Source organism: Platichthys flesus, chromosome 17, assembly GCF_949316205.1.
Source record: "Platichthys flesus chromosome 17, fPlaFle2.1, whole genome shotgun sequence".
Lineage (NCBI taxonomy): Eukaryota > Metazoa > Chordata > Actinopteri > Pleuronectiformes > Pleuronectidae > Platichthys > Platichthys flesus.
The window spans coordinates 6,564,616-6,581,084 of record NC_084961.1 but is presented as its reverse complement, the minus strand read 5'-3'; the positions used below and the strand labels follow the sequence as shown (position 1 = coordinate 6,581,084).

Sequence of the window (16,469 nt, the reverse complement as noted above, 5' to 3'; positions counted from 1 at the left end):
ACGTAATTGGCTGAGAGCGATAAATTCCGATATTCCTGGCGGCTCGTGAAGGCACCATTGGTGGAATGTCGGTGGGCGTGGCCACTGAGGCCCCTACCCGACGTCACCCCAGTTGTGTGTCTCATGTTTACGTGGAAAACATGGCGGCGGAGTACCAACAAGGAGACACCACTCAGTGAGCGAGAGTCCGCCCGTCTCCGGCAGCGAGCGGACGGGAGACACTTTTAACTCCAGGGCTTTTCCGGTCGCTGGTTGTTTCGCATGAAGCAGCTTCTCTCCCGTTTCCGCCACAGGCCCCGCGGTGATGGAGGACGAGGAGCGGCAGAAGAAGCTGGAGGCCGGCAAGGCTAAGGTAGGACTGTCAGTGAGTTAGCTTAACTCTGCGTCTGTGCTGGTTGAAGAAGTCCGAACTGGGGCTTGCACTTGTTTCAGTGTGTCAGCTGTTAGCCTGCCCCCCCACGTCCCCCTTCCTCTTTCTCTTCCTCACCCCGAACGACCCCCCTCCTCTCTCAGCTGTCAGGGACCACGCGCCCCGCTCTGACAGCCGGGCGGGCGGGGAGCCGGGCAGCCGGGCGGGTGGGAGGGAGGACCGCCGGGGGTCGGCTCGCTGCAGCTAGCCACAGCCTCCCCTCCTTTGTCACGCTGCCCCGGCTTCACTGGGGTAGTGTGAGTGTGACGTGGAGTTAAGTGTGTGCACCGATGCCCACTGCAGACACACACATTGTTATATCCACGTCGTTATCAAACGCCGGATGGAGTGAGGCTGACAGGCTGGTGGAACAGGATATACAGGACATACCCCCTCTGGGCGCAACATGCACGGCCCCACATGCCAGACGTGTGCTGCTATCGACTTTTATCAATATGCAGCTTCAAGAACAAGGTCAGGGGAGCCCCCCCCTACCCCCCCATCACACACACAGAAACAAACACTGACCTCCCACCTCCCCACTAATGCAGCCATGCAGCAACCCATTCAAAACAATGTTGCTGTAGAGAAGGAAAGAAATATGTCAGTGTGTCAGTCACAGAAAAAAATGTCTGGTGTGATGGATGACACTGAAATAAATATAATAGTTATTCTAGATCAAGATTCAAAACTTTACTGCCACACAACTCGGCTCTTCTTGACTGGTGAGGTGTTGCACGGCCCTGCAGGATCTCTGCTGTTGACATTTATATGCTCAAACAATATGTATATCAGCCGATAATAGACCTCGTACATATTATTATAAGAGTTGAGAATATTGACTTGATAAAATGCTGCAATCAAAACACTTTCCCCCCTGACCCTGAGAAACATTTAATATGATGTGTTGGTCACTACTGGTTTCGCAGTGGTTTAGGTTTGCACAGTGGGGGTGGGGAGGGGACCTTAAGAAAGACCATCTCCCTGGTTATGGCTCAGGCATTTCTGGTTTACAAAAGGCCCCTCTGTCCTGCAGGAGGATGTCACACCTGTGTCTCCATAGTACCCAACGCCATGTGCTCACATGCAGGGGAGAAACACATTGATAGATGTTCACAGGGAGATCCAGGAGATTCACGGTTTATTGTACAATGCTCCCAAACTCTGACTGGATCCTTCAAGCTCAGGTGGAATCCAAGCTGATATAGGTCGGAGTCACATTATGACATGATCTACTTTTTCTAAAAACTTCCCGGGAAGACAAGTTCTTTATTTCTACAGTAATTGCTTTTGGTGGTAGTTCATAGGAAATATGACTTTTTTCAGACTTGCTCCTGTTATTATTTTCCAGTTGAAAAAGCAGAAGCAAAGACACGGTGTGCATGTTTTGTTGAAGCGTCCATGTTGAAGTTTGAAAAAAAACGTCCGTCTTCTGTTGTATAACTTGCTTGAAATGTTATTTGTCCCCAGTATTGAGTCATACCAGACAAGTTGTTTTCACTTTCCTCTGAGGACAGTTGCATTGCAGAGAGCTAGTGGAAGACTCAGCTTCTGTTACATGATAGATTTGTCTTCGAGTTTCATCTCCTGAGACTTGAAAAGCACCCATCACTGCTCTGCTGAGCTAATGATGGTGGAAGATTGAGTGTCAGGTCAGAATGAACTCACAGGCTCACGGTACCTTTCACGCTCATCAGGAGAGAAGACTCTGACTTGAACATCTTGTATTTTCACCAGTCCCATGCTGTCTTAACCCAGACTTTATAGAAGCTTCTAGGTATCTAAGTGTAAAGTCAACATTATCTTTATACTCCAGTGCTGTTACATTTCATAAACTAAAACATGAAAAAGAGATGTTAGATCTGAGTGGGTGTCATGAGTTAAGGAAAGCCAAAAGGTCCAAATTTCTCCATTAAACAATATAAAGGTACATTTAAATTTTTAATTTTTACCCTCTGTGTTCGGTAGCCCGTCACTGTCAGTATTTTGAGCAGCAGGATGTTAAATGTGACTTCAGGGAATAACGTGTCCCACGCCATTTGTTGTTCCAGCACTTACAGAATTCCACTAATTGGCTGAAGGGGGAGGGCACCGCAGTGTTTGTTCATTTTGCTGAAGGGCTGCAGACGTCACGATTATTTGTTTCCGTGCTTCTCTGATGTGGCCACTGGGCACAAACTAAAAACATGACACTACATTTACCAGCCTCTGTCATGATGATTATGCATTCATTTGTTTAATTTGTATTTATGCAGAATTTGGTATACTTGAGCTTAATTAATATCTCATCTACACTTTGTCATTTAATAATTACCTCCAATAAGGAGGTTATACTTATACTGTCTGCCGTTTGTCTGTTTGTTAGCAGGATAACACAAAAAAATACTTAACTTAGTTTCTTGAAACGTGGTAGAATAGTAGGTCATAGTCCAATAAAGAACCCATTACCTTTTAGAGATATGTGCTCTCTAAGTTCCCTTCTCCTTTAAAACAGACTTCCTGCATCTAAAATTGTATTATCTAAATTTCAGATCTTAAAAAGTATATTAAAAAAAAATATATTAATATAATTTAATCTTATACATTTAAGATAATTCGTTTCGGCAATTTCTTGACCATGTATAACACAGCTCATTTTAAAAGACTTTCCACACAGCCAAAAGGTCAGTGTCACTGTCGGGCTGAGTTGGAGGCTCTGAGGTCAGCAGAGGTACAAGTTAATCTACTTAGCGAAGGCCTCAATAGCTAATCCTTAAGGTGACAAAGCATGAACACACCCTGCATCGCTCTATGTGTGGATTAGATTATTGCCACCTTGGCTTATTAATTGGTTGATATGACACTGCAGAATTTTACTGTTTTACCAAAGTATTTGTCATCTGTAATTCAGCAACAAAATGCTGAAATACAATTTTAAAGTCTTATTTTGGCGTGTTCCTGCTTGAGACGGGATTTTCATTTGATTAATTGAATGTGATGGTCAAACAGCTGCCCAGGTTTAATTAGCTCCAACCTGGATGAGGAACCGCACCGAAATTACTGTGCCGTCCTGAGATCGTTCATGGTAACTGAGCACTTACTTTGAAATGCACAAAGACTTTGTTTTTGCTTTACACAATATTGTCAAGAGTCATCACCTTGCAGAGAGCGTCAGAGGCAGGAGAGTATGTATATGTGTAATCTGAGGCTGACGCACAGGAATCGTACCACAGAAGAAGCCGTCTTGGTTTTAATGTTCGAATATTCATAACGTTATTGAACAATTAACTGATTATTTGCTTAAGGCATGCCAAGGAATTGTGAAAAAAATGTAATTCTGATGCATATTGGTGGATATGGACCCCAGAAACACTCTGTGCATTAAATTTGGATATGAAACCAGGTGAGGATCTGCAAAAAATCCTCCTATAGGGTATAGGCTATAGTCAAACCCAGGATGGTGCCGCTACATGTCACTTTATGCACGTATAGACACAAGCTATCATATAGTTGAAGTTACTGAGCCTGGAATTGGGATGATTTTAATAGAAAAATAATTTAGGCCCATGTCGATGCCGTGGTTTTGCACATCAAAAGACAAAAGCAGGTTTCTGTATTTTTTCCTCTACCAGGAAATATGTGTCTGATGCACTGTTGTTTTTTCTTTGTATAAGACATTTACATGTAGAGCCTCCTCGACAGGGAGAGTGTGGCTGCTGTCATTAGGATGATGATGGTGCACAAGCACTTTGATAACTCTCTGCAGAGGCTGGAAGGATGCTTGACATTGATTGTGGCTCGGATTTCATGGAAAGACAAGTGCATGATCGTGATGAATAGGAATAGGTTTCAGAGAGAAAGGAGGGTGATTTATCCATCTGCTACTTTATAGTCTTTAGGTGTTATTGAGATAAGCTTACTGGGATTTTTAAATCTTCAAGAAGCACCTTATGTTCAGTACTTGTGTTGCATTACCTTGGTATTATGTTTACTGGCAATATGCACTCGCTGGGTATTGTTGCTGTTGCAGCGTAAACACCATTAGAAGTGCAGATAGACTTCAGTAGAGGTTTCAACCATTTTCTTTAAGACATGCATGTGTTGTGGTCATTGGACTGCCTGTATTTGCCTCTTGACTCAGATTTATCCACTTGCTGTTCTTGTGATAAACCAGGTGGTGCCGTGAGCTTTAGATGCCGTGTTTTAACCCTCATTAGTGTGAAGCAGAGGATTTTGTCCCTTGTGTTGGTGGGTGATGTCTAACATAGTGCTGCTGGCACCATCATGGGCACATGGGAAGAAATGGTAAACCTACTCCCTGGTTGTCAGTGTATTGCTCAGAAGCAGTATCTTATTTTATTATTATATGGATGCAAATCAAGCAACAGAACTCAACTGTGTAAGTGCAACATTACACTGAATATATTGTTTCAGCTCATTCACATGCTTTTGTACTTAGGGGATCATTGCAATTTACTTCTTACTCTAGAATAAACTAAATTAAATGGAATTACATGAAGCAATTAGAAATTAGATATTTTCTTAAACATGTGTTTAATTTTAAATTATAAAAAACATAGTTTCGAGTTTATTGATATTAATCAGACAATAAATTGAGTTTCAGTTTAACTCTTTTCTTTTTAAATTTAAATATCAAGATTATCAATCATTGCTCAATCCTACTTATTGATCCCAACATTATTCACCATGGACTGATGCAATCAGACACAATGCATGTATCAGGTAGATTATACTCCAGTCTGTTATAGATTGTAATATTTCCAAACCTTATTACTGTGTTTTTGTATTCCTAAATCCCCAAACTACTACATATTTCTCCTTATACCTCATAAGTTGTAGATATATTCAGTTCTCATTCTTGCATTCACAACATTGATTTGTGTTGCCCCATTAACACCAGATTGCAATCACAATCTGTGGATCTCACCATCGAGGAAATACCTAACACTGGCTGCTGTTGCTGTTAGTCTGCTACTATTAGATTTAAAGTTGAGAAAAAAAGCCTGTGAAAAAAAAGAATATGCATATGCTTGTGTAAATGTGTTCAGACGGCAGATGGTGATTCACCTACGTAGTCTCTGTTTATGCCATATGCCCAGCTGATGCTCTGGTCTGCGCAGCCAGAATAAGGCAGCTCGCCATGATAAGCAGCTCAAAAAAAGGCTAGGGTTTCCTCAAAAGTCAGGTCTTTTCTTGGGACATGATCTTGGCTGGAGTGTGCTCTGTACATTGCACACTGCCGCTTGTGTGCTGCTATGATTCAGTCAGAAAGGACAGCCCTGTTCTGTAAGCCTGACATTCATTCATATCTCTCGCTGTGTGCCCTGGTATTTGATGGATAAAGCTCTCGCGAAAGCACAGATAGCTGGAGTATATTTGGACGAGGGTATGTGCGTGGAGGTGCAGAGACACAGATCAAGAGCCCTTTGAGCTTTTTAGCCATGTGTTGTAGGTGGGAGATGTGATCACGACGCCCACTCTCAGCTCTGTCGTGTCCGCCTCTAACCTTTTGTAGAGATTCAGTCCAAAAGTGCCCACTGTTAGAGCTCCTGCAGGGGTGGGGTTTGCCTGATACAGTAGGTGGAAACAATCTGCTGAAAGTGAGAGACAAGTAGTGCTGCAGAAAGTAAACGATAAGTCAATCAAACAAAACCAATTCCACATCTTTTTTGGTATTTTTTAAGGAAAGAATTCTGGTTCCAACTTCTAAAACGTGAGGAATTTGATAAGTTTATGTATTAGGTAAACAGAATGTGTGTACAGGACTGTAATGTCAAATACAACAGGCTATAGAAATTAAGTTAAACATTCTATACAATACACACACAGAAACTTTTTTTCATTCACTAATTGATTGATCATTTCAGCTGCAGTTTAGAGTTGTTATGGTGCACACAGTCATTTCCCAGACAGGTAAGCAAGTATTGGCGTGATATCCCTGGCAACCAACCTATCTTTATCCGCTGGGATCCATGCAGCACCTGTGTGGTGTGACACCTGTAGCCCCGGCTGTCTGCCCTGCTCAGCTGTTTCCTGTCACCCCGCCATCGTACATAATGAACACCTGCAGGACCAACTGCTCAGAGAGAAAGAAAGAGAGTGAGTTCGAAGTAGATTAGAGTCGCACACGTGTCCTTGAACAAACTTTGTAATTAATGGCGTTAATTTCAGGAAAAATAGAGACAGCATTCAATTACTTCACTTCCACATATACGATGAATGAAATATACAAATAAATTAATAATGAATCGATATTTCTGTAGTTATCTATTTATTATTTTGATATAGACAGTGTTCATGAATTAACAGACAAAATACTGTAAATGAGTAAGAGTTAAATTTAAAGGCTAATTTTCATTCCATCATCCTGATGAACTGTACAAAGACAAACATGATTCAAAGTGGATCTTCACAAAAGTCAAAACAAAACAAAATCTTAACAAACCATGAATAAAAAAAAGGAATTACCCTATGATTAACATTACAACGCAGCATTCAGATACAATTCTTAGTTACATAACTTAAATCAAGACGTAATTTTAAGCAAAGCACTAATTTTTCTCATAATTTTTTTCAAGGAAATATATCTGATAAAAGACCTGTAAGACATTACCCAAAAGAACATTTTCATTTAGGGTGAATAGAAATGCAAATTAATAAGAGGAAGATTGAAAGACTGCAATTGAGACACCTTAATGCAGCATGACACTATTGAGAAAACAAACGATTTTAATGAGCCCTAATCCCAAATACAAAACCTCATTACACACAAGCACTCTCTTGTTCTGTTTTAATGTGTTTTCAAAGAAATGAAGTGGAGTCGGTGCCTAATAAATTTTTAGAAATCCTTGAGAGAAAACAAGAGATGTCTGTGTTTTAAGAGATTTATTTAATGCTTAAGGGAATCAAAGAATCAAGGAACAAAAAAACATGTTATTGGCTGTTTGGACAGATCGGTGACATAGTCTGAAAATGTAATCCCTTTACTTGGGATTAGCGCGCTGGCAAACCAAGAGGCATGTGATGTGTCATATGGACACAGGGAGGGAGGATTCACTTGGAGCTGGGAAGACAACTTTTTTGCCGACGAAATGTTTCACTCAGGTTTCTCCAAACTGTGCAGACTCACAGTAGGTTAATATTTGTATATATTCTAAATTAGTTTTATAGGCAGACTAATGGGTTATGAGCTTGACTAAAGCAGGTGGTTATTTCGCTTAAGTTTTAAGATAAGGGTCACGTAAACAAACATCTTAGTGTTAAGACGAGACTCCTTTATAAAATGATGGCTTCTTAAATGTTTTCTAAGGCATTTTTACATCCAAGGATGACCTTTGAACATGTAGTTTCCACATATGTAATAGTCTGATTCCCTCTTTTCTCTCCAGCTGGCAGAGTACCGCCAGAGGAAAGCTCACGCCGACTCCCAGAGGAATCAGAAGAGGAAGAAGAAAAAGAGGACAACGGAGGATTCAGAGGGTGATGCACAGTACGACCCTAATCAGTCTGCAGAGGTGGAGGACTTCCCAGTTGGAGGACGAGATGGAGAACAAGAGGGAACTAAAGACCCCCCCACCACGGAGTTTACCTTCGCAAGGACGCTGCGAAGCGGAGAGACTGTCCAGCATGATCAGACCTACACTATAGAGGTAGACCCTCACACTTCTTTCTTATCACAACCAGAAAAGGATTGTGGGTAATATTCTGAACACGTCCTTTTATTTCCCCTGGATGACCTGTACAGATGAGTTGTACCTCAAGGCTGACATTTTACTTTTTAAATTTCCATCAATGGATTTTTTGATTTAAGCCTGAAGCTCGTTGCCTTTTTGAGAGATTTCCCAGAGCAGAGGCTGAAACTTAAGGCTGCTAGGAATGTTTATATTTGAGAGAGAAAAACAAACTTACAAATATTTACATTTAGATCCCTTTAAGTCCTTTTTCTGAATAATTTGTGGCTAAGATAGAATGAGTAGGAGAGTTGAATGAATTGCCTATGGTCACCGGGGGGCCGGCATGCAAATGTAAGCCAGACTCAGACATATGCTTGCAGATACTTGATTTAATGCAGTATGATGGTGTTGTGCGGCTTTGTGCCCATTTTTTTATAAAAATAATACAGCATTGATAAGGGTGAATTTTGAATTAACTCAACTTTTTTAAAGTTGGTTGTTGGGGATTTGGTTGAACTTTCAGTGGCTTAGTTCTTTCATTGCATCAGACATCACTGGCCGATAAATTCATCAAACATGCTCTTTGAAACTTAACACAGGGAGGAGAACATTTTCACTGTTGATGCATTCTGTGAATTAATTTCACAAATATAACAGCAACCCCTCTAAGCCTTGATTCTTGTGACTTTAATCATGGTCAGTCAAATTATTATATATTTTTAATAAAATATATGTTTTAACATTTGGTCTGTAAGCTTTGCAAACATACATGCCCTTCAGATCTGCAATGAATTCCTATAGACGAATGGGAGATTTGGAGCAGAGGCTCAATAATGGCCGGTAAATAAATATTCCGGCAGTTACATCATCCTCGAATAAATCTGCCATCTAAAACGCAGGGCTGAGGGTCCTCACATGTTTTTTTCCCTCCGTCATTGGAGCCTTCATTCTTTTCATCAGCACCGTGCCGCCTCTCTGTCCTTGAACCCGCCGCACGTCTGACGGAGCATATGCCAACAGGACTACCCGTTGTCATGGAAACAGAAAGTTGCATTTAAACAGGTAGTGAGGCGTTCGTCTGTGGGACCAATTCCTGTGGCCTTGCAACTCTTTTCTGCAGACCTTAAGGGCTGATTGAAAGTATGAAGTGTTTTTTTTTTTTTTAACCTTGGGACTGACCGACAGCTCTTACAAAAAAGCTCAAGACGTGTTTCTAAAGAGAGTTTAATTAAGTTGCTCTCACACGGTGCTCGGTTCTTTTCAGAGATTTTTGTGACGATGCTGCTTTCTGTGAGAAGTGGTTGCTGTGGAAACAAAGCGGAAAACGAAAGGTTCCATAATGTCACAACAGTTTTCGCAGCATCTCAAAGGGATGATAATTGCAAATACAAGTGTTGACTCATTGATGCCTCTTTAACTTTAGCGCCTGGAAGAAAGCTTTGAATCTAACTCTCTTTTCAAAAAGTTTCTATTGTCCAGTGCATTTTATTAAATTTAGATCCAGTTTCTATTCCACTTATCGAATCTGAGTAATTTTAGATGCCTAATTGAATGTTAATAGGTTTTACCTGTCAACAAGTGACTAAAGGCTAAAATAGCTACAACTTAAAGATGTCTCATTAACTCTTGTTGGTTGGGAGTGAAGAAGCATACGATCATGGACCTAAACTGTCACAATCAGAAAATAATTTATGATCAGAGATTTGTTTCTTTCGCAATTAAATGGATCCAGTGTTTCTGCCAACTGGTAACTGGGTCCTAAATGGATCCAGATTTAGGACCTCATCTCCTGTCTTGTCACATGTCATCAAACCAATTATCTACTTGTACATCCTGCCACCCACAGTTTGAGGTGATGTCTAAGTTCTGCTATCACTTAAAACGAAACCTGGAAGAAGTGGGTTAAACCCATATTTGTCCCCATAGCTAAATGCAGAGTGTCCTCCGAAGTAGGATGCAAGTTAAGCATTGTTACTGATTGTTATGACAGAATATTTTGCTATGTTGATTTGATGTTATATTGAATTATAGTGTAGATAAAGAAAACTAATGGATTTAAGGTGATAAATGTGATAAATTCAGTAAAGTTTTCTTAATTCTGTATTGATAAAATTGCTTTAATGTTTTCTTGTTGCAGCCGGAGAGTGAAGTGTCCACTACTGCTGAAGATTATTCCTCAGAGGTGAGATGGCCGCTCTCAAAATATATATTCTCACCTGTTAGATGAACTTTTATTTGTTTAATTTATGGTAAATCAAAATGTTTCAGTGTTTCTCTCAATCTCTTCATATGACTGCTAGTGTGGTTGTATCATAGGGGATTTATTGTCCCATCTGTGTCTCTCCTGAAAAGTACGAAATTACTAATGGGGACTGGTTTAGACAATTTTTTTGCTGAATTTCCCAGACTAAGGAAGGATTAACGTGTGGCTTGTCACCTGCCACTTGTCACCTTCCGTTAATTACTTGTAGCTATCGTTGCACTTCCAACACCTTAATGTTTCACTGACAACCTTGTGAATTAACAGGTGAATGGATGCCACGATGAGATGTCAGAGAATCTAATGATGTCTGCGAAGGATTTTATCTGGGTACAGTAATCTGATCAGGGGTTCCTCCGACTCTGCTTTGCTAGCAAACCCTCTGGCTGCTGTATTGACTCTGTTGACTGAACATTTTAGTCTTCTGCTAAATTTCCCGTAACACACTAACCACGCCTGTTTTTACGCTGTACTTAACCCGAGCATATATCCACAGACTGTGGGAGCTACGATGTGGGAAATATATATTATATTTTTAAAGAACAAATGGAACAGGAGTTGACTCTACAGGACTCTGTGACATATTCGGGTTGCACATTATTTCTGGCAGCTGCAGGAGAAGGCAATGAGGGTTGGTGAAAAGTGGAAAAGAAGGAACAAGACATTGCAGTGCTTGAAGGAAAGAGGACAGGAGCTGTTGCGTAAGACCAGCTCTCTTTAGATTCACTATTGTGATATTCGAACAAAGGAGACAAAAACCAGGGAGATGGCAAATCAGACACTGAGTGCAGGATGACTCGTGTTGTGGATGAGTTTTAGAACATGAAGCCAGTCAGAGCTCATCTGTCGAATTAACTTATGTTTGAAATATATAAGGGCTATAATATCTTACCATAATGTATAAAACATTTTTCCTTTCATTCATTTTTCAGATGAAGTTAAGATTTTCTTTATATGGGATGAAACCTGAGTTATTCCCCATTTGATCAGCTCTGTACAGCTCTGTACCTTTTAAAGAGAGAGTGAGGCAACAGTGATATGTGAGTGTTTCTATCCCCTCTCTGTAGAGCAAAGAAGAAATTAAGGGACAGAATCAAAGCAATACAGTAGTTAAGCATCTCGACTAGCAGCTGTAAACTGTATAGTTGTCCTTTTTTGGGAAGTTGAAACAGATAACTCTTCAGCAGTTGATAACATTAACATATTTATTATACATTTCTTCATGTGGCCCTGACTCTTGCAACTAACAGCTGTTTCTCTGGAGTGGGGAATATGAGCTAAGCTCATTCGTGAAACCACGTCTTGTGTTCTAAAGCTTTGTAAATGCCCCGCTGCCCCTTACTGTAATTTTGCTGTTCAGGAGGAGGTTGAGTCCCTGCCACAGGTGACAAAAGGAAGTACAATGCAGGACGCACTTGCTGCCAAGACCCAGGCAGTGGAGGAGCTGAGTCCGGAGGAAATCAGAGCTGCCTTTGGAACAGAAGGAGTGCAGCAGGTAGATATTTTATTTTGGACTTTTAGCATTTCTTTCTCATCTTTACATTAAGGCTAAACTAGCTTAATATCTGTTTGATGCTGCTGTATAATGTCAACTTTAATCTGTATGTAAGGTCCTTTTACCTGAGCAATATTACTTTTACAGCTGCAGGATTTTGAAGCTGCTCTGAAGCAGCGGGATGGCATCATCACGCAGCTCACGTCAAACCTTCAGCAGGCCCGTGAAGAGAAAGACGAGATCATGAAAGAATTCCTGCAGCTGACAGAGCAAAGTCAAAAATTACAAATTCAGTTTCAGCAGGTGAGAATGCAGAGACTAATAGTTTTTAGTTAAAAGTTTTTGTTAAATTCCTCTATTCTATCATTTTTATACAGTTATTGGTCTGTACTTCTGCTTTTTATCCATCTGTCCAATTAGCAATTCATGTGTGTATGAGGAGTTTGTTCATATTATAAACACAAAGTGACAGGTTTCTCCTTTATTACAGCTGCAGGCGGGCGAGACACTAAGGAACACCAGCCACAGCAGCACCGCAACTGGTCTTCTGCAGACCAGGCAGCAGCTTGTCCAGTACCAACAGCAGCTGGAGGAAATGAACGTCGAGTCCAGAAAGCATCAGGAGAGGAGCAGTGAACAGCAAGAGCACATCAGCCAGCTCCAACACAAACTCAATGAGATGGAGATGGTGAGAAGTTACTTAGTGTTTAGGTTATCAAATATATTTCAGATTGTAGGGTTAGGGTCACATTACGTGAATAATAATAAAATTGTTACCCTTTTGTTGTCTTTGCAGTCAGGACGAAGATCGGAAGAGTCCTTTACACAGAGGATGAACAAAAAGGACCTGCTGATTGCTGAACAAGAAAAAGTCCTTGCGGGTCAGGAGCAGCTGGTGATGGAGTTGAGAGTGGCCGAGGAGTCTTTTGTACAAACACTGGAAGAGAAATGTCTGTTTATATCAGGGCAAACTGCAATAATCACAGAGCATGAAAGGTCGTTAACCCTGCTCAGAGAGGAACTGGCTCTTGTGGCAAGGACTTCAAATGAAAGTATTATACAGCAATCAGACGAGAAAGACTTGATCATAGCAGAGCAAGAGAGGGTCATTTCAGAACGTGACGGCTCTCTCTCACAGCTCGAGGATGAGCTTGAGACCTCTGAAAAACGCCTGCGTGATATCCAGCAGCGCATGGACGCAAAAGAATCAGAGCTTGAAAAATGTCTGGAAGAGTTGGAGAGCACCAAGTCTGACTTGGAGAGTCGTAAGGGTGAAATGGAGAGCTGTAAATTAGAACTGGAGAATGAGCGAGCAGAGTTGGAAAGTTGTAAGGGTGAACTTTCAAGCTCCAGACAGAAAGAGCGAATGTCTTCAAATGAAATCATGCAGCTCATGGGCACAGTGGAGGACCTGCAGAAACGCTGTCACCAGGGCAGCCTGACGGAAAGCGATGCTATCCAAAAAATGCAGGAAGAGACTGTAAAGAAGCTCGAAGTTCTCAGGGCAGAGCTGGACGAGATGTACGGCCAGCAAATTGTCCAAATGAAGCAGGAGCTTAATTTACAAAATGCTGCGAAAGTGAAGCAAATGACTGAGCTACATAGTTCTGAGCTCGAGCTTTTGAAAGCACAACTGTCTCAAAGCTCCACTCTTAGCGCTGCTGAGGTGGACAGTCTCAATGATAAGATTAAGGAGCTTCAGGAGACAGTAGAGCAATCCCAAGCAATGCATGATGAAACCATACACGAGCTACGCCAAGTCTCCCAAGAAAAACTCCACCTGCAGGTCAAGGTCGAGGATCTTCTTCAGGATCTTTGTTCTGCTAACGAAAAAGTGGAGCAGGTCTCCCACAGTCTTATCTCTCAGGAAAGCCAACTGGGTGAACTGCAGCGCCTCCAGGAGACAATTGACGTACTGAAGAGCGAGCTGGCCGCTGCCCGGGAAGCTGCTCAAGACGCAGAAACTAAACATGAATCAGAAGTAACCAACTACAAGATCAAGTTGGACATGCTAGAGAGGGAGAAAGATGCTGTACTGAACCGCATGGCAGAGTCGCAAGAGGAAGAGCTGGACCGGCTCAGGACTAAGCTTCTGTTCAGCCATGAGGAAGAGCTGACCCATCAGCGGGAAGAATTGCAGAGGGAGGGCTTCATGAACACAGAAAACCTTCTCAATGAAGCTGCTGTCAAACACGAGCGTGCGTTGCATGAGCTGCGTGCTAGTTACGAAGAAGAGCTGCTTCTGTCACGAAGAGAAAAGGCAAATTTTGCCACAGAGCGAGATGAGCTTTTGCACCAAATTCTTGGCCTGAAAGAAGACCTCAAGCTGGCTTTGCACAGCTCCAGAGCAGATGAGCTTGTCCAGCAGCTCAAAGAGCTTCAGGTGGAGATCGAGGAACTGAGAAAGGGAGGAGAACAACGAGCTAGAATGGAAAATGAAATTCAGACGTTACGAGAAAAGAAAGAAGTGCTGCGAAAACAGACAAGAGACAAAGAACAATCCTGGGAGAACAAATGGAAAGAGAAGGAATTAGAAAAGACAAGCTTAAGGGAATCTAATAACACTTTAAAAGAAGAGTTGGACTCAAACTTTTTGAAAATTGAGACACTGACAGCAGAAAATAATAAAATTCAGCAGATAGTAGATGAGCTCAGAGAGAAAATAGAAAACCAGAGGACTACTTTCTCATTCGCCGAAAAGAACTTTGAGGTCAACTACCAGGAGCTAAAGGCGGAGTACATGTGTCTCATTGAGGCAAAGACAAAATTAGAAGAGAGGACACTGAAGGAAACACATGAGTCAGGAGCGAAAATTGCCAATCTTCAGTCACAGATTCAGGATCTGGACGAGAGCGGCAGAGATATTAAATTGGATTATGCGAAAAAAGAGAATGAAGCTTTGGTCAAAAAAGTTACTACTGAGCTAATGGAGAAACTGAATGTTACTTTGGGTGAGAAGGAAATCCTGGCTGGGAGGGTTTCTGAAGTTACAGAGAAACTCATGTTCACAGAGCGCAAAGTGGGGCGGCTGGAGGACGAGCTGATGAACGTGAGAAAAGAAAACGTGAAGGTCATGTCCCAGAATGAAAGCCTAGGAAAAGACCTGGAAAAAGAACAAGAGATTATAAGAGAGCAGGCGAAGGGGCAGGATGCCCAGAGAAAAGCTAAGCTCCCAAAAGAAGAGGAAGCTGCTGAGCCAGTTAGTTCTTTTGAGGATCATCACTCTGAGATTCAATCTCTGCGAGAGGAGATAAAGGCTCTTCAGTCCCTGCTGCGGACAGCTGAAGCTGAGAGAGACCACATCAAGCAGACCCTGGATCTCGAGAAGCTTTTGCAGACTAATGCAGCGGCAGACCAGTCTTTGGGGGAGGGACCTGTGGAAGGAGGATCCTCGCCACAGAAGTCCACAGCCTCAGGGTCAAACAGGCGCAAGAGACGGCAGAGGTCGAAACAGGAGCGCAAAGTGGTCACTTCTCCGTCAGGCAGCAGAGAAGAAACGCAGAGGGAGGAGGAAGAGGAGGCAGCGGCGGAGGAAGAGAGAGCTGCGAGTGCCGCAGAGCAGGAGAAGCAGCCTCAGATGGAGAGCCAGGTTATGTCATGTTCACAGGAGAGGGCCAGTAAGGATACCTCCACTGATGGGTGCCAGGGAGACGGAGGCAGAGGCTACATCAACAAATCGGTAGGTGCTCACTCGCATACAGCTACTGCACCACTCTTTTATGAAACCACTGCACTGCCTTTTTAAGTCGGAATTAAATTACATGTTAGATTGGATCGGGGGCTTTTCAAAAAATATGTCTAAAAAAAGTGCATTGAAAGAGGCGTGCATCTCATTCACAATTAATCCTGTGCTGTCTCATGTAGTAATTGGCCTCTTCACAAATGCGTGCACAGCCTTCACAACATTCTAGAGCTTAGACATGGAACATATGACTGAGGGATTTTAGCCCTGTCATGTTTTCTCCCTAGTGACAGTGACATCGGTGCAAATTGCATAAAGGCTTATCACTGAAGGTAGCAATGAGCTGCACAGTCAGACTATTAGAAAGCCATGTTATTTTATTTAGTTGGTGAGGACCATTCATTGGCATTAAGGGGGCACTTGTGGGTCTATAATGTAAAAGAGATTCCAACCTGCACAGAGCCATGAGGTGAGATTTCTACTTTTAAAGGGAGCCATGCAATATTTATAATGTGCTTTCATTTGATGCTGCTAGTTCGCAGTCTGAATGCAATGTTGCTTTGGAAAAGGACGGAGAATTGAAAAGAAAGAAAAACAATCACCCACAGTCCTCTGACAGCTTTGAATCATTGCCATTGTGTAGAAATGTGTACATTCTAGTTTCTTTCCATCCTGCAGGGAGTGAAGGGTTTGAGGTGAGAAGCCATTTTACACCAATCACGTCTGTGTGTCTGTGTCACTTCAAGCTCTGTCTCCGTTACACAAGACAAAAGATAGTTTACAGTGTCCGTCTGCCATTTCACATCTGTTGTCTGTTTTGCTTTTCGTCAGTTCCTGGGTTGGAGTATTTTCTCTGTGCCTTTACCCAAAAAACACCTGAAATGCAAATTTAGAAGCCTTTAAAAAATAATTTTACATTTTCTTTAATGCTTAGTGATGTGGGGAAATTA

The 16,469-nt window shown here is 42.0% G+C and overlaps 1 protein-coding gene across 1 annotated transcript in view; it reads left to right on the top strand.

The window, feature by feature from the left end:
- Positions 1-146: 146 nt before the first annotated feature.
- The window catches only part of akap9 (A kinase (PRKA) anchor protein 9), a 53,738-nt gene continuing 37,415 nt past the window's right edge, over positions 147-16,469 (top strand). The window contains exons 1-8 of the mRNA XM_062409145.1: positions 147-352; positions 7,798-8,058; positions 10,220-10,264; positions 10,610-10,672; positions 11,703-11,837; positions 11,985-12,140; positions 12,328-12,525; positions 12,634-15,516. Of these exons, the coding sequence (XP_062265129.1) occupies positions 305-352; positions 7,798-8,058; positions 10,220-10,264; positions 10,610-10,672; positions 11,703-11,837; positions 11,985-12,140; positions 12,328-12,525; positions 12,634-15,516 (3,789 nt within the window). The 5' untranslated portion in view covers positions 147-304. The remainder of the gene's footprint in view (positions 353-7,797; positions 8,059-10,219; positions 10,265-10,609; positions 10,673-11,702; positions 11,838-11,984; positions 12,141-12,327; positions 12,526-12,633; positions 15,517-16,469) is intronic.